The sequence below is a fragment of the Rhinatrema bivittatum genome, chromosome 4 (genome assembly GCF_901001135.1).
Source record: "Rhinatrema bivittatum chromosome 4, aRhiBiv1.1, whole genome shotgun sequence".
NCBI lineage: Eukaryota > Metazoa > Chordata > Amphibia > Gymnophiona > Rhinatrematidae > Rhinatrema > Rhinatrema bivittatum.
This window is the reverse complement of record NC_042618.1, coordinates 161,756,803-161,782,349: the sequence shown is the minus strand read 5'-3', so window position 1 is coordinate 161,782,349 and position 25,547 is coordinate 161,756,803. Positions and strand designations below refer to the sequence as shown.

The following is a 25,547-nucleotide window of genomic DNA, read 5'->3' as shown; positions in this document are numbered from 1 at the left end:
CATTGTCCTTGCCCTCTATGTGAGAAGTGGCCAGTTGCTCCAGGTGACGTTCCGCCCAAAGAGCTTGCTGGCCTCCAATTCCACCAGGCGACTCCTGGTGCCCTCTTGACGATTGATGTAAGCCACGTAGTGGAATTGTCCGAGAGCACACGCACCGCCTGTGGCGAATCAGTGGGAGAAAGGCCTGGAGAGCCAGCCGGACCACTCGGGCCTCCAGACAATTGATGTGCCAGTGGGACTGTACCGGGGACCACCGTCCCTGACAAGATTGTGACTGGCAAATTGCTCCCCAGCCTGAGAGGCTGGCATTCGTTGTTACTACTATCCAGTGCGGCGTCTGTAAGGATATGCCCTTCAGGAGGTGCCGGAACGAGAGCCACCACTGCATGTCGCCGATAGTAGAGTCGGAGAGCGGGAGATCCATCTGAAACTGTTCCGAGACCGGCTGCCAGTGGAATAGCAAAGCTTTCTGTAATGGATGCATATGCACAAAAGCCCATAGGACCAGGTCGATAGTGGAAGCCATGGTCCCCAGCACCTGGAGGTAATCCCAGGCCATAGGGAGAGGTATGAGGATGAAATTGTGGACCTGGTCCATCAGCTTGAAAGCCAGTCTGCCTGGCCTGTGGAGAGCCTGATCGCAGGCTCTCCACAGGCCAGGCAGACGGCAGAATGCGGCATGACAGAGAAAAACAGCTGAGCTGCAGTGCCTGAGGGAGCGGAGGCAGGACAGCGAACCCTGCCCTTCCCGTCACTCAATCCCAGCTGCCTGCACAAGAACGAGCCCGAAGCAAAAACTTTTTTTTTTCAGAACTATTCAATTGGGCAAGCAGGGGAATGAAAGCCTCCCTGCTGGCAGCACCGGGGGGAAAAGGCAGCCCGGGAGAGGGAGAGAGAGAGGGAGTTATCTAGGGGGAGTGACTGGATCACCAGTATCGCCCCACAGTGGAGGACCACCGGGAAAAGGGAGCCTAGGCTATTTTACAAACAAGGGGCCAAGTCCCCCTAGGCCCCCCAAGAGCGAGGAGACAGGAACTGTCTCCTAAGAGAAAAAAAACCAGTCCAATTTCTTTTTTTTTTTTTTAAACAGTGAAGAACAACAATACTTGCTTGATCCTGGTATAAGGAAAGAGAGAACCTCATAAGTAAGGGCTAAGAAATGAACACAGGGAACCGAAGGGTGAGCTGTCGCATCTGCTGGAGACAGACGAATACTGAAGGGTAGGCTCTGTCCTGATATAGGATACCCTTACAGTTTAGGTCTGTCTCCATCTGCTGGACAGGAGGCTCAACCCATGGTCTGGACTGATACGGGTATGTACAGGGAAGGGAAAATATGCACATAGTTTTCCTGTGTTTACTGTGGCAAAGTAAACACTGTAATGCCAGGAAAGTTTCCTGAATATGAGCGTGTGAATTACTGAATCTATAAGATAGAAACAGTGTCAGTGGGAAGAGAAATTGGTGTGCACGCCTCCCTCCAATAAGCGACACCAATCTCAGGGTGAGAGAAACTTGAAAGGTACCAGGTCTGAAAATGTTCCTCTAATTCCTAATTCACATGACACAACTCTCCAAACTAATACAGAACTCAAAGCCTGGCCTAACAAAAAGATGTACAGTTCCAAATACATTACATTCTTCCTCGTCTACCTTCCTTCTAAAAATCTCCTTGAAAACTCTACATCTAGCTTCTACCATTTGCCCTGGGACACAGTTCATGTCACAAATGAGCTTCTGTATGTGAAACAAAGTACCTGCAGACCTTTGCACCTGCTTTTTATGCAGGCAGAGTTGAAAATGCAATTTATGGGTGGATTTTTCCTGACCTCTCCCAACTGAAAACATCCCTGGAACACCTCCTCTAACTGCAGGAGGAAGGAGGAGGAGGGTGGTGGGAAGGGACAGAGAGACTGAGACAGGAAGTAAAGCAAAAAACAGCAAGAGAGAAGATGAAGTTTAAAATTAAAAAGAAAAACATTAAAGAATTTTTCTCTCGGCTTCTAAAAGTTTTGGCTGGCACGTAAGTTTTTGAAGTAGTTTTTCACCCTTGGTGGACGTTAGTGCATGGACCCCTTAGTCCTATAAAATAAAAGCCAATGTCTTATCTGTAACACTCTAGGAAGCTTCCTATATGTCAAAGCCTAAGAAAACTTGTGAAACAGTGAAGACCCTAAGAAGACTGCACCGGGAGCAAAAGGACTGGGATGGCAGCGATGAGTGTAGGATGGAGAGCGTGCTGGATGCTTGGAATGCTCTCCTGCAAGAGATGGTGAAGACAAGAATGGGAAAAAATTCAAAAGGCACAGGGAGGATAATTTGCAAACAAATCTGTGCGCTCCCATATATGCGTGTATATGGCTATGCAGAGATTTACTACAGTATTTTCTAACCTGTGTGTATCAGGTACGTGCAGATTATAAAATATGCGTATAGCAAATGTTGCTTACCTGTAACAGGTGTTCTCACAGGACAGCAGGATGTTAGTCCTCACATATGGGTAACATCACAGGATGGAGCCCAATCACGGAAAACTTCTGTCAGTTTCCAGAACTTTGACTGGCCCCTACTGGGCATGCCCAGCATGGCACTAACCCTGCTGCCAGCAGGGGTCTCCCTTCAGTCTTGTTAAAAAGCTACAGGTTGTGCCGAAAATAAAATAAGAAAACATTACGAATCCAACACCACGGGGCGGTGGGCGGGTTTCGTGAGGACTAACATCCTGCTGTCCTGTAGGAACACCTGTTACAGGTAAGCAACATTTGCTTTCTCACAGGACAAGCAGGATTGTAGTCCTCACATATGGGTGAGTAGCGAGCTGAGGATGTCCGAGTATGCACCAAATGTACTCAGGCATGCAAGGCACTAGGCCTGGGATGAAATTTGGCCGAGGGCATCCTGAACCCCACCGGGCAGGAGGAAAGGTGTTGGTATGTCACGTTGTAAATAGGTTGCGCAAGACAGACTGGCCAAAGATGGAATCTTGTCTTTTGGCTTTGTCTAAGCTATAATGGGCTGTAAAGGTATGGAGAGAACGCCAGGTGGCAGCCCTGCAAATGTCAGGAAGCTGCACCGAGCATAGGTGTGCTACTGAAGTTGCCATGGCCATCACAGAGTGTGCTTTCACATGGTCTTGAAGTGGAATGCCTGCTTGCTGATAGCAAAAGGATATGCAGTCCGCTAACCAGGAGGAGAGAGTGTGCTTACCCACAGGCTGCCCCAATTTAATGGAATGGAAAGAGACAAACAATTGAGTGCTTTTCCTGTTGGCAGCTGTACAGTCTAGGTAGAACACTAGAGCCCGTTTGCAGTCAAGGGTATGCAGAGCCTGCTCTCCTGGATTGGAATGGGGCCTGGAAATAAAGGTAGGTAGTATAATGGATTGATTGAGATGAAACTCTGAAACTACCTTAGGTAAGAATTTAGGGTGAGTGCGGAGTACTGCCCGGTCCTGCAGAAGTTTAGTGTAAGGCGGATAGGTAACTAGAGACTGTAATTCACTAACTCTGCGAGCGAAAGTGATTGCCAAAAGGAAAATCACTTTTCATGTGAGATATCGAAGGTTACAGGGTTGAAGAGGCTCGAATGGTGGTTTCATGAGCAGACCCAAAACTAGGTTGAGGTCCCAAGAAGGGGAATGAGGACGCAGAGGAGGCTTGAGGTGAAGTAAGCCTTTCAAAAAACGTGTTACAAGGGGTTGTACTGATATGGGAACATCCCCGACACCTTTATGGAAGGCAGCTACCGCACTGACATGCATCCTGATGGAGGAAGTTTTTAAACCTGACTCTGACAAGTGCCAGAGATAGTCCAGAAACTTCGTGATTGGACAGGTAAAGGGGGTCAAGGGACTGAGAAGAGCACCATGACGTGAACCTGGTCCATTTGTAAGAATACGATTTCCTCGTGGAAGTCTTCCGTGAAGTAATCAGGACACGGGAAACTGGTTCAGAAAGGTTAAGTGGCTGAAGGATTAACCTTTCAACATCCATGCCGTCAGGGACAAGGCTTGAAGATTGGGGTGGCGTAGGCACCCATCATTTTGAGTGATTAGAAGCGGGTCCTTTCCCAAGGGAATGTGCCCTGTGATTGGAGAGATCCTGAAGTACTGGAAACCACACTTGGCGCGGCCAGTGGGGTGCTACAGGATCATGGTTCCCTTGTCCTGATGTAACTTCACGAGAGTCTTCGAGAGAAGTGGAAGTGGAGGAAATGCATATAGGAGACAGATTGCCCATGATAGAGAGAACGCGTCTCTTGGCTGATAATGTTGGCTGTGAGTAAGAGAGCAGAAGTTGTCTATTTTGCGATTTTGAGGTGACGCAAAGAGGTCTATTTGAGGATAACCCCATTGTTGGAAGATCAAGTTCGCTACTGAAGGGTTGAGAGACCACTCGTGCGGTTGAACGGTGCAACTCAGCTTGTCTGCCAACACTGTCCACTCCCGGCAAGTAGGTGGCCCTGAGGTACATCGAGTGGGAGAGGGCCTCCGCCCATATCTGCGCAGCTTCCTGACACAGAAGGTAGGAGACCATCCCTCCTTGTTTGTTGATGTACCACATGTCCACCTGGTTGTCCGTCTGGATCAGGATGACTTGATTGGAGAGGTGATCCTGAAATACCCTGAGAGCATATCTGATTGCTCGCAGCTCCAGGAAATTTATTTGACGTTTGGCTTCCTCTGGAGACCAAGATCCTTGTGTCACGTGGGCTCCCCAGCCGAGGTTAGAAGCATCGGTGGTGAGAGTTATTTGAGGGTCCGGAGCCTGGAAGGGCAAGCCTTGGAGGAGATTGACCTGATTTCTCCACCAGGTGAGAGACTGACGGAGTGAGTCGGTTATGTGGACAATGGTCAACAGGGGATGAATGGATTGAGTCCATTATGACCTTAGAGTCCACTGCATGACTCTCATGGCTAAGCGGGCCATTGGGGTGACCTGAACTGAGGATGCCATGTGTCCCAGGAGGATGAGAAAGTGGTGTGCAGTCGTGAAATGCTGAGACTGCAACTGATGTGCAAGAGACACGAGAGTGAGAGCTCGCTGTCGAGGCAGAAAAGCCTTTGCCTGCAAGGTGTCCAAGTCTGCCCCAATGAACCATAAGGTTTGAGATGGGACTAAGTAGGATTTGTCTTGGTTGACAAGAAATCCGAGTGAAATTAGAGTGTGTAAAGTAAGATGTAGGGATGACAAAGCAGCTTGCTGAGTGAGAGCCCTGATTAACCAATCGTCTAGATAGGGGTAGGCGTGAACACCTTGAGTCCTGAGGAAGGCTGCAACTACGACGAGGCATTTTGTGAAGACTCATGGTGCAGACGCGAGGCCAAATGAAAGCACTCGGTACTGATAGTGCTTGGGGCCTACTAGAAACCTCAGGTAATTGCAATAAGATGGAATTATCACGATATGAGTGTATGCGTCCTGGAGGTCTAGAGAGCAGAGCCAGTCTCCTCTTTGTAGAAGAGGAAGAAGAGAGCCCAAGATTACCATTTTGAACTTCTCTCGCTCGAGGTACTTGTTGAGGGCACGTAGATCCAGAATTGGACAAACGCCTCCCGATTTTTTGGGGAATAGAAAGTACCGGGAATAGAACCCTAGGCCATGCTGAGAGTAGGGTACTGGTTCTATTGCCTTGGACGGGAGGAGGAGGGAGACCTCCTGTTCCAGAAGGATGGAGTGATCGGATGTACTCCACGTCGGTACAGGTGGGGAGTCCAGTGGAATGGAGAGAAAGTTCAGATGATAACCTTGAGCAATTATCGCTAGGACCCACTGGTCTGAGGTGATTGAGTGCCACCTGTTGTTGAAATGGCACAATCGACCTCCCACTGGTATGTGGGGCAATGGAAGCTGGCTGCTGCTCTCTATGCAGGAGTCAAAAACTGGAAGCAGGGCCCGGCTGAGGAGCTGCTTGCGGTTTTTGTTTTTGTGTCTGACGAGACTGGGCTTTTTGAAACGGTCTCGTAGAACAGGTTCTAGTTGGTGGCGGGTAGGACTTCTTCAGGCGGAAAAATTACTTCTTAGAGTCCTTCCGAAAGGGCTGTTTTGAAGAGTACTCAGAAGGCATCAGAGAGAACTGTCTTAGGGTCTCATGATGGTCCTTGAGTTCCGCTACTGTTCGTTGAATCTGCTCGCCAAACAGATTATCTACTACACAAGGCAGGTCAGATAATCTGTCTTGTACTTCAGGGCGAAGATCGGAAGACTTGAGCCAGGCCCATCGTCTTGCCGAGATAGCAGCTGCAGATACCCTGGTAGCAGTGTAAAAGATATCGTAAGATGATCTGATCTCATGCTTGCCTGCCTCAAAACCCTTGTTTACTAGGGTTTGGAGTTGCTCTTGAAATTGCTGAGGCAGGGAGTCTGTTAAGTCTTGTATCTGCTTAAATAAGACCCTATTATATTGGGTCATATAGAGCTGATAAGAGGCAATTCTGGAGATGAGCATTGATCCCTGGAAGACACGGCGACCAATGGCATCTAGAAATTTCTGTTCCTTGCCTGGGGGAAAGGAAGTGTGAGGTTTTGATCTCCTTGCTCTTTTCTGGGCAGATTCAACAACCACAGATTGGTGATCCAACTGAGGTTTGCGAAAGCCTGGAGCTGACTGAATGAGTTAGGTGGTGTCAGCTTTCCTGTGGACTGGAGCAACAGAGCCAGGATGTTCCCAGTTCTTTTTGAGGAGATCCAGAAGAACCTGGTGGATAGGGATGGAGGTTATTTCCTTAGGAGCATCCAGGAATTGTAACAGCTCCATCATTTGATGCCTGTCATCTTGTTCAGTCTGCAATTGGAAGGGAACCAATTCAGACATCTCCTTCACAAAATTTATAAAGGAAAGGTCATCTGTAGGAGAACACTTTCTGCTTTCAGTAGGTGAAGGTGGTGAAGGCAAATCATCGGTATCTGGTGAAGACTCATCAGTCCAGGTGTCGTAGGGATCAGCACCTGCTCCTCTAGGGACTAGTGGACGGGGCGGTGGGATCCCTGAAGGTCCTGGTCGAGGCTCTGAAGGACTCAAAGGAATAACTGGAGGCACCGATGAGGGCATCGAAGACACCTGTGCAGGCATCGAGGGCATCAATGGATGGCTCGGTGGTGCCGATGGACGCGTCAGCACCGATGCGTGGATCGGTGGCACCAACGAATGTATCGGCATCGACGGCTGAGGCATCGGCAGAACTCCCGATGGAGGGATGCGGAATGGTGTTTCTCCTCCCGATGACAAAGCAAGTGGGGAGGGCACCGGAGCCATCGGTGACCCGGGATCCATCGGTGGAAAAGCGGCCATAAGCGCTTCCATCCTCGAGAGCAGCTGTGCCAACGCTGCTGGAATCGGGTCAGTGGTCGGTTCCGCAATCGGTACCGGTGTTGGTGCCGGAGGAACCTGGAGTCGATGCATTGCCTTGTTGATGGCATCCTGAACCATCTGGTCCAGTTCTTCTTGGAGACCTGGAGCAAGCAGCCCCGGCTCTGGAACAGAAGGAGGCAGAGGCATAGCCGGAGGGACCACCGTTAAAGGCGGAGTTGTGGCTCCCGATACCCTGTCGGGTGAGGGCTGCCTCAGTGACCCGGCAGCCGAAAAGGTCGGTGCCTTTTCTGGACGGGGTTTCTTCGACGGCGGCTTGGCTGATGGCAAGGTCGATGATTTCGCTCCCTCGATGGTCCGAGACTTTCGATGCCGGTGGTGATGTTTATCTCTACAATCCCCTTGGTCCTGAGGGGATCGATGCTGGATGGTCACTGGCCGAGGTTGATGCTGGTGCGAAGTTGATGGTGCCGGTTCTGACGACGACGATGCAATAGACCACATCGGGGTTTGAGCACGGAAGAGAAGTTCCATCTTCTCCATTCTAGCCTTGCGACCTTTTGGTGTCATAAGGGCACATTTGGTGCAGGTTAGGACATCGTGCTCACATCCGAGACACATTACACAGACTTTGTGAGGGTCTGCGATGGACACGGTGTGATTACAGTCCGGGCATCTGCGGAATCCCTACGCCATGGCCATGAAAAAGTTGAGCTGCGGTACGGTCGACGGCCAGTAAGCCGCGAGGGCCAAACTTGACGGTAATCGACGGAAAACAGTTAAAAAACTTACCGGAGTACCGCGGCTTGAAAAAGTTGAAGGAGGGACCCCTGTGGGGTAAATTAAATTTTAGTAATTCTGTGAGGAAAATTCCTGTCAGGAATCTCTGCAGAGCTCCTTAACCGCGTGGCTACTGCTGCGCGGTAGAAAGAAGTCTGAAGGGGGACCCCTGCTGGCTGCAGGGTTAGTGCCATGCTGGGCATGCCCAGTAGGGGCCAGTCAAAGTTCTGGAAACTTTGACAGAAGTGTTCCGTGATTGGGCTCCTTCCTGTGATGTCACCCATATGTGAGGACTACCATCCTGCTTGTCCTGTGAGAACCCCCAACACAGGTGCGTTATGTTTCCTTATATGCAATTGTTTGTAATGTACTGAAAGCACATACTTTCCTATCTATTTTAAAAATCTATGCGTGTATATTTTACAAATGAAAAAATTGTGATTTGCTCTCTGAAAAATATTTCCTGTTCAGCCTACCAGGCCACAGTTCACAACATATATATATATCTCAGTGCTGACACCAGCCTGCCAGCAAGCATCCTGTGTTGTGGACTGTGGCCTGGTAGGCTGACAGGAAATGTTTTTCCGAGAGGCTCCTGAAGTGAAAGTATTCTCATTCCTTCTGTTGAGTGGAGTCCTTGGGATTGTAATATCTTAAAAAAAAAAAAAAAAAAAAAGAATGGCTCCTGAGAAGAAAGCCCTTACCCTAATGTTACCCCATTTCTTCATTTTCATTCTCTAGCTACTAGGGCTCCGCTGGAGTAAATTTTCAAAAAACATTTATACATGTAAAATTAGTATATTCATGTGTTAAGTAGCTTGTACTTGCACACAAACTATTTTATAAACATCAAAAGTACATACGTATTTTCAGTCTCGTGCATGCAAAAAAAGAGGCGGTTTAGGGGTATTCCAGAGTGGGGCCAAGAAGTACACACACATGTTGCTATTTTATAAGAGATGCTAGTCCACACACACACACACATATATATATATGCTTTGGTGATTTCTGTCTCCATCTGCTGGTCAGTGAGCATAACCCACTTGTCTGGCCAGATCAAGAGGTGTAACATTTGTGTAGGAGGGTAACCTACACAGACCAGCAGTTATAACTCCAAACAGAAGGCAGAGTTACAACCCTAAACACCTTGCTGGGCAAAGTGGATGGACCGTTTGGGTCTTTATCTGTCCTCATTTACTGTGTTTCTATGAGAGCTGCATCAACACTAAATTCCCTGCCCCAACAGACATAGCATACAAGAGCATCCCTACATCTCAAAAAAGTACTCACGTGTGATGCCAAAGCTTGAAGAGGTGCGCTCTGACATAGGACAGAGAGCAAGGGAAGTGCTGTACTATGCTCAAGTATTCCTCTGCCATCTCCCACACTGCAGGGTTCCGTCCCTCAAACAGGGCAGGATTATGAAGGTTACCTTCTGGGGGAAGATAAGAGGAGACATTTTTCCACCTAATAATTGGATTTCTTCCAGTTTTACCTAAATGTTGGCACTTTTTTTGACCCAGCAACTTCTCCTGCTCCTTTGGGCTTTCAGCTTCATCAGAACCACTACTCAGGGATATTTTTCCTTCTATATATTTTTTTCTTTGCAATATCCTTTCCCATTTTACTTTAGCCAAGTCATCACTGCAACAGTACTGGGCAGGGGGCTATGCACCAGAACTCCTTCCAGAACCCTGCAATCATAGGCCTTAAATCCAGCCATTAGGTATCACCACTGTGCAAAGACTGACTCCCTCCTCAGTATCCCCAGCAAAGATGAAGGCCCGAGTTGGAAATCAAACCCAGCTCTCTCCACATGGAGAAACCCCTCTGCCTAGAAATGTGTTCTGTCTAGGAGAACAATCTCAAGGTCTGGAATACTGTGCTGAACCATTTATTTATTTATTTATTTAAGGCTTTTATATACAGACTTTCTTGATACAGATCAAATCAACTCAGTTTACATCGAACGAAGCAGAACTATAACCAACCATATAACAAGAGACAATTTGAAGGAGCATAAATTTGAAGGAACAAATTGACAATTTGAAGGAGCATAAAGCACTGCCACCATGGCTTGGTGGCAGTGCTTAGCAAGATTATTTTCCTAGCTAGCAGGTAGTTCCTGGAACATAGCTCGGTGCTGCCCTTCTGCCAGTTCTGAATTTTTTTCAAGTTGAATAATACTTTACTTTTCTTTAATTTCTCACCCTGCATTGGAGTGGGAGTGTGCAATTTTGTTAACAGCATGCAGAAGAAAAGTCGGCAAAGATGCACTGAAGTTAAACCATTTTTCAAAGTGGACAAACCACCACTCTGAAAATTAGTCCATCAAATCTACTCACACAGGATGCATCTACTGAAATGTCTGCACACATTTTTCCTCAAAATACAAAATATGCATGCAAGTCCAAGCTCTCTTCCCAGGAATACCTCTGCTTAATCCAGGTAACCTTCCACATGAACATGACACACATGCAGAAGCTTACTCACATATCAGACAATTAATTCTGTAAAAAGCGATCACTGCACATAAAACACTGTTTTACCTACAGAAGTCCCTTTGAAAATTATCCCCATGCAAACTCTGTGTTATTCTTAATTTTACTTCAGTAGGACTCCAAGAAACTCAATTAATACAAATGAAAGTCTCCTTTCTCAGCTGTTCCACTTAGTACAATTCAGACCAGGGGTCAGCAACCGGTGGGACATGTGGCATCAAAGATCTTCCTCCTGCTACATCAATCATTTTCAAAATTTATGGGCTGGCTATGCTAATCTCCAGATACATGACATCAGCATAGGTGACTTAGGAGTTTTAAAAATGCTTGCAGTGCTGGCGAGGAGGAGGATAGATTTCTTTAGTTTTCTGCTCCCCTGCCACAAGCAGCAGGATTTTAGAAGATCTTTTGATTTATTTGGGGCACCCCTCTCCTAAGAGGTGGCAGACCTCATTCAGCATGCCTACATCTCAACTGCCCTCTATAATAACCGTGATGGCATATCCCGAACCTCCCTCTGCAGGCTATAGGCGCATTTAGAAGAATTGCAGTATGTTCAGCAAAGCCCTTCCAGTATTCAGAAGCTTTCAGTCATTGTTTTATGGTTTCTGCACTTGAGCTCTTTCCCTCTGCAATTGTGGTTGCTTATTTGCAGAATGCCTACACTTACAGGTCTCTCACTATGAATTATCCCCTCCATATTTCCAAAATGCACCATTCCACCAACCTGCACTCATCACACCATGCACTCCGGTCTCCTGAAAGCACTGCTCCACATCATCCAAATGTTGGATGTTTCCATTTGCAAACACAGGAATGCTGACTGAATTCCTGAAAACATGAGAAGAAACATGCAATTTAATCAATATTAGTGATCTGGACAAGCAAAAACTCTAAAATAATATCAAACATTCTAAAACTTAAATTTTAAATATTTATGCCTGTTTCCTTCTGAAATGGTACATCACTAAGATGTTCTCAGCCTATGTACTTCCTAGGCTGCCTAGAGCATGATTAAGCATGATTCAGTGAGAATACACGCATGATTCAGTGAGAGTACACGCATGATTCAGTGAGAGTACATGCACTTCCTGTAGGCATTACAAATTCTTACCTAACAGCTTTAATGTGCTCCCAGGAGGCCACACCAGTCAGGGGTCCCTTTTGTTCTTTGGTACGTCCATGGACTGTGAGTAACTAGGATACAATATACACAAATAATATTCACCACATACATACACCCCTACATATGCCAGAAACACTTCTAAATCAAGTCCTTTGACACCTTACTCCTCCATTCTAATTATTTACATCTCTGCTGCAGTACCAGAGACACCAACAGATGAACTTCAGCCTGGGGAGTTAAGCTGAGATACCCACACACACCCACACACACAAAAAAAGGACTACAAAGATTTCCAGTCACAGCAAAACCAGAACTTTCACAACATTGAAAGCTATGAAGCTGAGGGGGAACATATACTCTAATAAGCCATGAAAGGGGTGGTAATGTTTATGCTAACAGTCTAAGAGGGGAGGGTCCTGAGAGGCGGAGTAAATGTTAGTAAATGCTATGCTTCCTACAGCAAATAAGATAGTAGCCATAGGTCCTGGAGATCCTATTGTAAATGGTTTGGTAGCAGTAATTGCCAGGGTTCCTACACCGAATGAGTTGATAACTACACATGCTGGGGTTCCTACAGAGAATGGACTGGCAGCAGGAAATCCCAGAGTTCGCATAAAGAATAGGATGGAAGCAGTAAGAGACAGGAGTCCTGTAGTAAAAGGGGTGGCTACTAGTTGCCTCCTTACCTGGCAGCCAGCATTTTCCAGCAACTTTGCATATTTAACAGTTTTCTCAATTTCTGTGAAAACGCGGATTTTGCAGGTTATGGGCACAGACAGCTTCTTGTGAGCAAGATGGACTGAAGAAGGAAAAAAAAAAGGCACATTACAAAGGTGGCAGAGTTCTACATTTCCCCGAGCCCCAAGATATGTATTCTGTAATTTATGCATCCTATTCAAGAAGTGCCCAGTTTGAAAGGGAACAGAAGGCCAGAGCGCAGAATGTGTTCTAGTGGATAGGATACCTTTTAGTAAACAGCTGCCATATTGTTCACAAAGGATGCAAGGCGAGTACTTACTCATTTTCTCCAGAAGGTCCCAATCTTCCTGCAGAAAAGCCCCATAGTGACCTGCAGAGAAGATAAATCAGATCAACGTGTGGCAGCAATGGTGAAAACTGACTCACTGTTACCTGCTGAAAAAGTTTGCATAAGCACAGAAGAAAAAAAAAAAAACAACAAAATTATTAAATAAATACTAGGCTACATGGACAAATGGGGAAAATGCTATTCCAATACTGAAAGTGAAGCCCAGGAATAATCACTCAGAGGCTAATTCTCCCAAATTTGGAATTCAGAAAATTGTACTGATGTTCACTTAGTAATTGCCCCGGTGAACCGATGAGAACTATCGTAACCAGTGCTTATTCTGGGGAAAATTATTCAGGATCTCTCCTGCATCTTCTATTCCATTCATTCAACTCCCTGCACAACCAGTCCTCACCCACCATCCTCTCTCATCCATTAAATCTTATCTTACCCCCTCAACTTCTCTCTCGCAAAATCACCAATCAATCCTCTCACCCCCTTGGCTCCCTCTTTCAAACCCTCCATTCTCCCAATCTTCTGTCACCCAACATCGATCCTCTCTCACACTCCCTCATCTATTCCTATCACACCATTCCTTTTCTCTCAAAGTCCTGCCCACCCAATCCTCTCTCATCTGCCATCTAATCCTCTTCTCAAACCCACTGTCCGCCCAATCATCTTTCATGCACTCCTCGCAAACCCATCACCATATCCCCTGCCCAATCCTCTCTCAGCTCTTCCCTCCCCTCTGGCAGGCAGCAGGGGAGTAGGACTTACCTGCATCTTTATATTCCACCCACTGGCTTCACTCTTCACTTGGAACATGTGGTGCCAGGAGGTCCTATGAGATTACAGGGACCCACCCTTTCAAACTTCAAAGTGAAGCTGGTCAGTGGAGAGGACAGCAGCCGATAAGCAGCACTCTCCTCCTGTCAGCTGGAGGGGAATTGAGGAAAGGAGGATTGTGTGGCTGGGGGAGGGATTGTTTAGGAAGGACAAGGAGTCAAAACTGCCAGTGAAATGCCATTTCCACCCCACCTCCCCAGCCTTCCTCTACTGCTTCATTTCTTCTCACTGGTGAGCTGAATGGTATTCCAACCTAATCATCATACCATGACCCCACATACAAAGGCTGTGGGATTAAATACTATTTTTTGTATATGAAAGCTTTATTTTGCTGATTATATCAAGTGAGTTTGTTCCTGTATGTGCCTTTATATATTGTGATGCATATGGCAGAACCTACATGAGTGCTGAAGAGTAAGTAGAGTTGTTGAGTACATGATATAAAGGAGATATGTGAGTGATATATGCATAACTGTAGGTTGGGTGCGAAATATATATATACACATAGTAACGTATATATATTTTTTTTTAGTATTCAGTGTAGGTGAATCTTACTTAATATAGCAGTAAAGGATGCCAGCACCTTTTGCTATACATGCAGTTCTGGGATTATTTGTGACATGGATGCGTGCTGTATGCTTGAATACACGTAAAGTACAGTGTAAGAAAGTTTGCATGTAAGTAGAAAGTGTGCCTCAAGGATCTGTACTTGGACCAATGCTTTTCAATATATTTATACATGATCTAGAAAGGAATATGACAAGTGAGGTAATCTAATTTCCAGATAATACAAAATTATTCAGAGTAGTTAAATCACAAGAGGATTGCGATAAATTGCAGGAGGACCTTGCAAGACTGGAAGATTGGGCATCCAAATGGCAGATGAAATGTAATGTGGACAAGTGCAAGGTGATGCATATAGGGAAAAATAACCCATGCTGTAGTTACACAATGTTAGGTTCCATATTAGAAGCTACCACCCAAGAAAAAGATCTAGGCATCATAGTGGATAATACATTGACGTCATCGGCTCAGTGTGCCATGGCAATCATAAAAAGCAAACAATGTTAGGAATTATTAGGAAGGGAATGGTGAATATAATGGAAAATGTCATAATGCCTCTATCTTTCTCCATGGTGAGACTGCATCTTGAGTACTGTGTACAATTCTGGTTGCCACATCTCAAAAAGATATAGTTGTGATGGAGAAGGTACAGAGAAGGGTGACCAAAATGATAAAGGGGATGGAACAGCTCCCCTATGAGGAAAGGCTAAAGAGGTTAGGACTGTTCAACTTGGAGAAGAGACGGCTGAGGGGGGGATATGATAGAGGTCTTTAAAATCATGAAAGGCTTAGAATGGCTAAATGTGAATTGGTTATTTACTCTTTTGGATAACAGAAGGACTAGGGGGCACTCCATGAAGTAGTAAATAGCACATCTAAAACTAATCGGAGATAATTCTTTTTCACTCAATGCACAATTAAGCTCTGGAATTTGTTGCCAGAGGATGTGGTTAGTGCAGTTAGTGTAGATGGGTTTAAAAAAGGTTTGGAGAAGTTCATTAACTGCTATTAATCAAGTTGTCTTAGAGAATAGCCACTGCTATTACTGGCATCAGTAGCATGGGATCTAGTTAGTGTTTGGGTACTTGCCAAGTACTCATAGCCTGGATTGGCCACTGTTGGAAACAGGATGCTGAGCTTGATGGACCCTTGGTCTGACCCAGCATGGCAATTTCTTATGATCTTATGTTTGGAGTGCAAGTGTGAGCACATGAGGTATGACTAAGGGAGACAGATGAATAAAGATGTGAATAAAATGAAGTTTAGGTCTAGAACAGTGCAATAGTGATATTGTGTGCCTACATGTAAACCGTTGCGATGGTATAGAAAAGATTTTAAATAAATAAATAAATAAATAAATGTAATGTTGCATAGGATATTGTAGGCATTAGGTTTGTTCAAAGCATTTTTAAGAGATTATGGTCTCATTCTTGGCAGGAAAAGCAGCACTTGATCTTTAAAAGGGGGTGTTGCTCATACAACTTCTGGTCAGTGTTTATGCTAAAATTGTTGGGGTATTATCTGATGGACTAAAAGGTTTGTTCAAGATAACTTTCCTATTTTTGCACAACTATATGAAAGTTGTAAACGTGTCATACTCACTCCACAGGAGTGAGTATGACACGTGGCAGCACTGCACCTTGAGCACCAGGAAATACAGTATATTTGAGTGTGAGGGCGGCTGGAGGTGAATATAAGACATACATGTTTGCAGTGCTTTTATCCCAGAAAGAAAGTTGCCATGCTTAGGGGAAAGGGCATGGTAAATCAGGGCAACCGCCAAGCACCCTGCCCCTCCCCTCAAGTAGCCTCGCTCCCTGCAACTGGCTACAGGGCTCAGACACAGCATAATCCTTTCCCCCCCTTCCCATCCTCTCTCACACCAGCAGGAGGCGTAAGAGAGACTTCTTGTACCTTCTGATGCCTCCTCTGCTACTGCCACGGCATGGGAAAAGCTCCAGTACTTTTCTCTCTTTTTCTCACCTCCCTCCTCCACTGGTGTTTTTCTCTTTTTCTCCTCTCCCTCTCCTACTGGTGGCTTTAGCTCACATATAAAGTCAGAAACTTTATTGTCATGGCAAAATTTGCACTTGTTGCGCCAAAGTTTATATAAAGGGTAAAAGAAAGAATACATAATCATACTAAAAATAGTAGTTTACAGAATAGTTAATAAAGTATGGACAATTACCAGGTTCTGGTACCCTTCTGTAATGTCCCTGGCCAGTGCCCTGAAGAGAACAACAGGAAAATTGGTTCTTCCCTGCTAATTTTCATTCCTATAGTACCACGGATCAGTCCAGACCGTGGGTTGAGCCTCTTGTCCAGCAGGTGGAGACAGACCAAAACTGTGAGGGAATCCTATATCAGGACAGAGCCTACCCTACACCCCTTCAGTATAAAGTACTTGCAAAGCAGATATAACTTCCCAAAGATCAAGCAAGCAATAAGAAAAAACTAAAAGTGAACAATTGAAAGGATTCTGTATGAATAAAAATGCTCTTGCATACAATTTTATTTTCATCTGTTAGATGCTTCCGGTGCCTTTAGTAATAGTAGACAACAAATCAGATAATTGAAAAAAAAAGAAAAAAAACCAAACCTGTAGAAAAAGACAGAACATTCGAGCAGATGTATCAGATCTAGTACGGGCAGGTGTCTGGACTGATCCATGGTACTACAGGAACGAAAATTAACTGGTAAGAACCAGTTTTCCTTTCCCTGTACGTACCCGGATCAGTCCAGACTGTGGGATGTACCAAAGCTTCCCTAAACAGGGTGGGACCGAGACAGTCCCACTCGAAGAACATGCTGCCCAAAGGAGCCAAAAACTGGAGCCTGCACATCTAGACGGTAATGACGAGCAAAAGTATGCAGGGATTTCCAAGTAGCTGCCCTACATATTTCCTGCGGAGAGACTGATTGACTCTCAGCCCAAGAAGTAGCCTGAGACCGTAAGGAATGAGCTTTTAAGCCTTCCGGCACGAGCCGACCCTTACAAATGTAAGCCAACGCAATGGCCTCCTTTAGCCAATGCGCGATAGTGGCCTTGGAAGCCTTATTACCTTTATTTGGCCCACTACACAAAACAAACAAGTGGCCAGAGACCCGGAACTCATTTGTAACCTGAAGGTAACGCAGCAAGACCTGTTTCACACCGAGGCGCTGCAGATCACCCCCAGCTGTATTTGCTACTTCTGACGAAGAAAAAGCCGGAAGTTTCACAGACTGATTGACATGAAAAGAAGACACGACCTTTGGCAAGAAAGAGGGAACCGTCTTAAGGGATACCCCTGAATCTGAAAAATGTAGAAAAGGCTCTCTGCACGACAACGCTTGGAGCTCTGAGATTCTTCTGGCTGAACAAATGGACACCAAGAAGACAGTTTTGAGAGTCAAATCCTTGAGCGTAGCCCTCCTTAAGGGCTCAAAAGGAGCTTCGCAGAGAACCTGTAGAACCAAGTTAAGACTCCACGAGGGACAAGAAACCCGGAACGGAGGATTCAAGTGCTTGGCTCCCTTGAGGAAACGGATGACATCCCGATGAGCCGCCACTAAATAACCGTCAATGGTGCCTAAGAGGGAACAGAGAGCGGAGACCTGCACTCGCAAGGAACTGAACGACAACCCCTTGGCGAGACCGTTCTGGAGAAAAGAAAGGACATAGGAAACAAGTGTCTTACAAGCCGAGATACCCGAGGCGACACACGCATTTTCAAAAACCTTCCATACTCGGACATAAGCAAGCAAGGTAGTCGGCTTCTTGGCCGCAACAGAGTGGATATAACTTCTTCCCTATATCCCTTCTTTCTCAATCTCCGCTGTTCAAAAGCCAGGCCACTAGACAGAAGCGATCCGCCTGATCAAAAAATACGGGACCCTGCCGAGGAAGATGTCAGAAGGGACATCCCCTTCTGAAGATGGGCAGGCGATAGCCACCTCTGCAGTTCTGCGACGGTAGACTCTGAGAGCGGCAGGGGCGTCTGAAACTGTTCCAATACCGGTTTCCAGTGGGATAGCAAAGCTTTCTGTAACGGACGAATATGCGCAAAAGCCCAGGAGACCAGATCGATAGTGGAGGCCATGGACCCCAGAACCTGGAGATAATCCCAGGCCGTTGGCAGGGCAAGAGAGAGAAAATTGCGCTCTTGGCCCCTGAGTTTGAACGATCAGTTCTCTGGAAGAAACACCCTGCCTACTCGAGTGTCGAATCGCGCCCCCAGGAATTCCAATGTCTGGGAGGGTTGAAGCTTGCTCTTGGGAAAGTTGATGACCCACTCCAGAGAGGTCAAACACGACAGGACCTTACTGACCGCCAGCTGGCAAAGAGACTTTGATTTGGCCCAGATGAGCCAATCGTCCAGGTAAGGATGGACTAGGACTCAGTCTTGACACAGGGTGACCGCCACTACCACCATTACCTTGGTGAAAGTGCGCGGCGCCGTGGCAGATCAAAGGGGAGTGCTCGAAACTGAAAATGTTGACCCAGTATCTCGAACCAAAGATACCGCTGGTGATCGCAGCGAATCGGGATGTGTAAGTAGGCCTCCGTCAGATCGAGCAGGGCCAAGAATTCTCTGGATCGAACTGCCGCTATCACCGCCCTCAAGGTTTCCATCCGAAAATGAGGAACCTTGAGAGCCCGGTTGACGCGCTTGAGATCCAAAATTGGATGAAAGGAGCCCTCCTTTTTGGGCACGACAAAGTAGATAGAATATTGGCTGGACTCTTCTTCCACTGCGACTGGGACTATGGCCCCAGTTCCAGCAGCCTGTGCAGGGTTTGTTCGACCGCAGGCTTCTTTTGACTTCCGCAGGGGGAGACCAGGTGAAGATCCAGTAGGTCTCGAGCAAATTGTAACGCATAGCCTTTTTCTTTTTTTTTTCTTTTTTTCTTTAAATTTTATTGTACATATGGTGTATAAACAGATCAAATATTTGAAAATGACAACAGTAAGTGTAATCATACATACAAATCAGACTTTTGTAAGTTGTACGCTAAAGTAACCAATCAATAAAGCTTATAACATCAGCTATGCGTCTCTTTACTGGTCTGATCCCCCCCATCCCACCTCCCCCCTTTTTTTTTTATATCCCCCCTATCCCAACACTATTCCTTTACGCCTCTATGCTGGAGAGGGTGCCACCAGAGAGGTGTAGCCTTTTTCTATCACCTCTAGGACCCATTGGTCCGTCGTTATGGTGGCCCATTCCCCGAGAAACTGGGACAGTCGTCCACCTAAGTCTCGAACGGAAGAATGAGCCGGCCCCATCTCATTGAGAGGAGAACTTGGTGACAGAGTGTTCCTGGCTACTATCCCTGAAAGGCCGATGTCCCTGAAAGGAATGAGGCCAGGATTGAGATCGGGAAGCATTACCCCTCAGGAACGAGCCCCTTGCCCTGGTGGAAAAACGGCGTTGCCCCCTAAATCTAGTGCGAGAGGGTAAGAAGGACAGACTGTTTCGGGCGGTCCTCCAGCAACTTATGAACCTTATTTTCTTCCAGGGATTTGATAAGTTGCTCTAGGTCCTCACCAAAAAAAGCAACTGGCCCTTGAAGGGAAGGGTTCCCAACTGCGCTTTGGAAGAGGCATCCGCAGACCAATTTCTCAGCCAGAGGCGGCACCTGACCGAGACCATGAAGACCATTGCCTTGGCTTGCACTCACAGAACATCGTACAGGGCATCCGCCCCATACGCAACCGCTCCCTCCAAGCGATCCGCCTGCTCCGCCTCTGCAGACGGGAGGTCTTGGGTGCAAATAATTGTTGAACCCACCTGAGGCTTGCCCGCTGCATGAGACTGCCGCAGATTTTCGCCCAAACTCCCAAGGTCAGGACCTCAAATATGAGTTTGAGGTAAAATTCCAACTTGCGGTCCTGGACATCCTTTAGAGCCACAGCCCCAACCACCGGGATGGTGGTGTGTTTGGTAACCGCCGTGACAGAGGAATCTACCTTGGGCATCTTAAGTAGATTCAAACAGTCCTCAGGAAGGGGGTAGAGCTTGTCCATAGCCCTCCCCACTCGGAGTCCCACCTCAGGGGACTCCTATTCCCTAAGGAGCATCAGCTTATGCATAGGGTGAAAAGGAAAAGTACATGAAGAGCCATAAGTCCCGCCAGGACCGGGTCCATGTTGGCAGGCATTGTGGCCGTAACCATATCCGCCGGGGGCAACTCAATTCACAGTTCCTGCAAAATGAAGGGAATGAGCGGTTCTAGTTCCTCCTTTTGAAATAAGCATAGCACCCAAGGATCGTCCCCCTTGGGGGGGGGGGTGTTAGGAAGCAGCGGCTCAACATCCGGATCTGGAATAGGGACCGGCAGCGGCTGTGGCGGATCTGGAGGCGGCAGGACCCCTGGGACCACCCTAACCGAGCCCTGGCCCTCTGGCGCCTTTGGAGGTTGCGGAGGAGAAATTCACGGGTTTTTTGGTGGGGGGGGTGTCCAGGGATGGATCTTCCTCCTGCTGTAAGCTGGCTAAATAGGACTTGTGCATAAGCACAAACTCCGAGGAGAAACAAGACTTGGACTTTCTGGGGGGGGGAGGGGGAGGGGAGCGGAGGGAAAGGTCAGGCACCCCCCTCCGGGGAATAAGTGGGGCTCAAATCCAGAGGAGAAACTAAAAAATCAGGCTCATCTTCCTCCTGCACATCCGATTCTGCAATTGAGCCTGCTTCCAAGATGGCCACCGTTCCTGCGGTTTTCCTGGCCAGGAACGGTCTGGCCACGCAGCAGAGAACTTGTCCCCAGGTCACCGTGGGCGAGGGGACCAATGAGGGACCCTCCCCACCTGGTAGGCACCCTGAACAGAGGCTTCCGTGGGAAAAACGTGTGGCAGACTGTCCACATGCTTTACAGGCGCTGGAATGGGGCATCAGCGCTGAAGAAAAAAAAAATTGCTAAAAAAGTAAAAACAGCTGAGCTGTGCAGGGCTGAAGTCGGTCAGTGGAGGCAGCAACTGAACTCAGCACGCTGCCGGAGCTGTCCACAATTCTTAAAAAGTAACAAATACAGCTCTGCTTGTACCTTTTTTTTTTTTTTTTTTTTTTTTTAACTGCTCAGCTAAGCCAGGGGAAAAACACTCCCTGAGAGGGTATTGTTTTACAGTGGACAGCTAGATAATGGGGGAGGGACTGGACCACCAGTATCACCCCAGATGGTAACCGGGAAAAAGGGGCAAGCCCCCCCCCCCCCCGGGCTCCCAGCAGAGCGAAGAGACCGAACTGTCTCTGTGAGGAAAAAAAGGGAGAAAACTTTCAAAGTCCTCTTTTTTTTTTTTAAAACAATCTAATACTTGCTTGATCCAGACCAAAAGTAAAGAAAATCCCCTCAGGGAAACTAAGGGAAGAAGAAGAAGGGGAACCGTAGGTTCAGCTGCCTGCATCTGCTGGAGCAGACGAATACTGAAGGGGTGTAGGGTAGGCTCACAGTTTTGGTCTGTCTCCACCTGCTGGACAGGAGGATCAACCCACGGTCTGGACTGATCCGGGTACATACAGGGAACCTCTGCTTCCCGCTTCGTCCACCCCCACCCTCCTCCCAAGCAGCAGCCTGCAGAGATCAGGAGGGGAGAGCTGAGACTGGAGCAGAACAGAGTAGAGAAGAGCTACTCTGCTTCCTAATCCAGCTTCTCCCCTCCTGTCATTCACCAGGGTCTAACCCAAAGGTAAAAAAAAAAAAAAAAAAGGTATCGATAGGACCATCAAGTACCAAAAAAAAAAAAATCCCTTTGTATTTGGGTAAATAGCTATGACATAGGGGGTGTAAATAGCACACCTATGGTGGTTCCCCATCCTGCATCCTCAAATTTATTAATTTTCAGGCTCAATTATCAACTTTTCTTATTGTAAATCTTTCCACTGTTCACCAAACAAGGACTAAAAGAATTTGGGTGAATCAAGCCCCTTCAGATCATAAAAACTGGAAGACATATTAAAGAGGGAGAAAGGAAAACCTTTGACCAAAATGGATTGAATAAAAACACGTTCTCTTAGTTTAATGTTTTGTATTAGGATAAATTTAAGTGTTAAAAGAAAATTAATAAACAATTTTAAAAAACAATAGAAAGACACTTCCCAAACAGCTGGAAATGAGGGCTGAAACAATGCCATCATCTTTCCCAGTCTTTGGACCAATAGGAAGGATGATGTAACACAATATTTTCCATCATCTGCCTTTTACTAATGATGGAGCTCCGTTGCCCAAGAAAGTGAGCTTTGAAACCTGGCTGTGGAGGAAATTTATCTTGGCTGCTGAAGTTACCCTTTATCCTGCTCCTCTGGATGCTCTGCTTACTCTTCGCTCAGTTGCCCTTGATACCCTGTCTACACTTTACCATATTACCCGATAGTCTTTACCCAGTTCCAACATAGTAGATGAGGGCAGAAAAAGGCCAATTAGCCCATCTAGTCTGCCCAGTTATCCCTGTCCACACTGAAAGGATATATCCCAGTTGCCAGCCCTGGGGGCGGGACCACCTCTAGAATATCATACCTTATCCAGGACAGTTTTAGTCAAGCTTCTTCCAACTGTATTTCACCTTCTTGGGTAGCCGAAAATACAAGATCCCCTTTTAAATTCACACCTCTCACCCTTCCCATTTCCACCCACAAGTTGCCACGATAACCCAAACAGCCATCAGTACCAGCGCAGCTGTCTCAAGTCTCTGTGGGCTTTCTGAATGTCTCCTTATTACCAACCCATCACACTGATCTGCTCAACATGAGGAGTGCGTAGCCTGGCAGGCAGACCCAGCTACAGGAGCGCCTGCATTTCCACGAGGGCTTCTAGTTATATCTGTATTTGCAGCCTGCCAGACAGACCCAGCTTTGTGAGCACTTGTGCTTCTGCTAGAATTTCTAGTTTTTACCAATACCTTGCTTACACTTTACCTGTCACCCCAGACACACTGTTTATTCTTTACTCTGTTACTTCATGTCCCTGTTTACCTCTTATCTTGCCACCCCAGATGCCCTGCTTACCCCTCTTTGCGATCATTTGGGGGCAGCCCAGGTTCAAGTCGATGGCATCACAATAATCCTGAGATAAAAGCGCTGCCTGAACAAACACTTCCGGGTCATTTGCACAAAACTAAAAAACAAACGTAGAAAAGGAATGGAATAAACAGTGAGACAAACCATCTACAGACTCCACTCCCAGTTGCATCTCCTGGTTCAAATGCATTGCAATGTTAGTCACAAGGCAGGAGGGAGAATTACTATGAACAAGCATGTTTCTCGTGTAAAATTTACAGAGACATTGGAATATTCATGGACAGAATAATCTGACAGATGCTAAAGGATGATTTCAGAAAGAATATACTTAATATTCCAAGAATCAATTAAAAGAGGAGCAGGTTCCTCAAGACTATTTAAAAATATACGTAGTGCCCAAATTAAAAAACAAGGATCCAAAGCAGAACCAAGCAAATACAGACCTCTTAGTCTATTGTCAATTCCAAACTGAATATATGACAAGTAGAATCCTACAAGGGTCAGTGCTGGGACCACTCTTATTTTAATATCTTAATCAATGCTTAAGGGGAAGGAAAAACAGCAATATTGTCATTTGCATAAATAACACCAAATTCTAAGTACTAAGCAGGACTCAATGATTTCACATGAGGATATACAGGCATAGAACCAGCAGATGAGATTTAATATAAATAAGTGTAGAGTAATACATTTGGGGCACAAATATAGGCAGATGTGATATACACTGAATGGAGCAATATTTATTAGGAAAAAGCCCTGGGTGTATTAGTTAAACTATGAAACAGAGTATATAAAGTCACACGAATGCTTTAAAAGCTAATCTACACATGTAATTACAAAAAGTCTAAAAATGCAAAAAAAAACCCAAACAAAAAATACGAGGACAAAATAAAAGTCTAAAATGAGAAAACAGCAGAACCAAGTAACAGGGAAGTTGATATTTTGACAATCTGGTCTAGGTAGTAGAGCTGCTATCTTGAGAAATTAGAGATGTGAATCGGAACTGATATCGGATCCGATATCAGTTCCGATTCACATCTCTATAGATGTGAATCGGAACTGATATCGGATCCGATATCAGTTCCGATTCACATCTCTATAGATGTGAATCGGAACCAGAATCGGATCCGATATCAGTTCCGATTCACATCTCTAGAAATTACTACTTACCTGATAATTCCCTTTGCTTTAGGACAGTCAGATGAATCCAGAACAAGTGGGTTATGCACCTCTACCAGCAGGTGGAGACGAAGCAAACTGACGTCACAGTATATACATCCCCGCAGTGACATCAGCCTGCCAGTATTTTCTTCAAAAGCAACTGTGGACAGACTAGCAAAAAACTTGATTAAAAAACAGATAACCATTGCAATATTTGCCAACAGGCAACACTGAGCTCAGACAAGAATGTAATAACACTAGTCTAGGGACTGGAGTAACACTTACCAATAATCCCTGTAACACGTAGGCACACAGGAGGATCATTATGCAATCATTATGCAGCCAAGGGAGGGAAGTGGGATTCATCAGACTGTCCTAAAGAAAAGGACATTATCAGGTAAGTAGTAATTTCTTATTTCTTAGCGTCAAGTCAGATGAATCCAGAACAAGTGGGATATACCCAAACTACTCCCAAATAGGGCGGGAGGCTGCCCATAGTTCAGTCAAAACTGCACGTATAGGTTGTGTCCTCCCGAGCCTAAACATCCAGATGATTATAACTGGAAAAGGTGTGTATGGAGGACCTTCTCACAGTTCAGCAAATGTCGACGGAAGACCTCAATTAACTTCTGCCCATGACACTGCCTGAGCCCTAATGGAATGAGGCCTCACCTGATTAGGTAACGGCTTCCCAGCATCCACGAATGCAGCCATGACTACATCCTTAATCCAGCAAGCTATTGTAGCCTGTGAATCTGGCTCTCCCTGCCTAGTACTGCCTTGAAGGACAAACAGGCGATCCAACTTCCGCAAAACCTCAGTAACCTCCGGATACCTGACAATATGTCTCTTGACATCCAAGGGTCACAACGGACAATACTCCTCTACATCTCTCTCTCTGTGTCCAGAGATGGTAGGGAGATGGACTGATTCAAGTGAAACTCAGTGACCACCTTCGGTAAAAAGGAAGGAACAGTAGGCATCTGTACCACACCTGGAGTCACCTGGAGAAATGGTTCCCAGCAAGATAAGGCCTGCAGTTCGGAAACCCTATGCACAGAACAAATTGCCACAAGGAACACCGTTTTCAAGGACAGCAACCACAAAGATAGTAGTGGTCTAAATCTAGGGCCTGCCAAAAAAAATCCAGAACCAAATTAAGACTCCATGGGGCAACCACAAAGAAGGATGAAGATGTTTCACTCCTTTCAGAAAATAAGCCACATCAGGATGAGCCGACA

General features: G+C 46.2%; 1 protein-coding gene across 3 annotated transcripts in view; it reads right to left on the bottom strand.

Annotated features, from left to right (window-relative positions):
- DUS1L (dihydrouridine synthase 1 like) overlaps positions 1–25,547 on the bottom strand; it is an 82,723-nt gene that overhangs the window by 31,696 nt on the left and 25,480 nt on the right. For all 3 annotated transcript variants that reach the window (XR_003856347.1, XM_029599034.1, XM_029599035.1), the window contains exons 3-8: positions 23,134–23,242; positions 12,734–12,784; positions 12,402–12,514; positions 11,704–11,786; positions 11,317–11,420; positions 9,379–9,523 (exon numbers count right to left, since the gene is read on the bottom strand). Coding sequence is in view for 2 of the 3 variants with exons in the window: in XM_029599034.1 (XP_029454894.1) it covers positions 9,379–9,523; positions 11,317–11,420; positions 11,704–11,786; positions 12,402–12,514; positions 12,734–12,784; positions 23,134–23,242 (605 nt within the window). In the remaining variant the exon portion in view is untranslated. The remainder of the gene's footprint in view (positions 1–9,378; positions 9,524–11,316; positions 11,421–11,703; positions 11,787–12,401; positions 12,515–12,733; positions 12,785–23,133; positions 23,243–25,547) is intronic.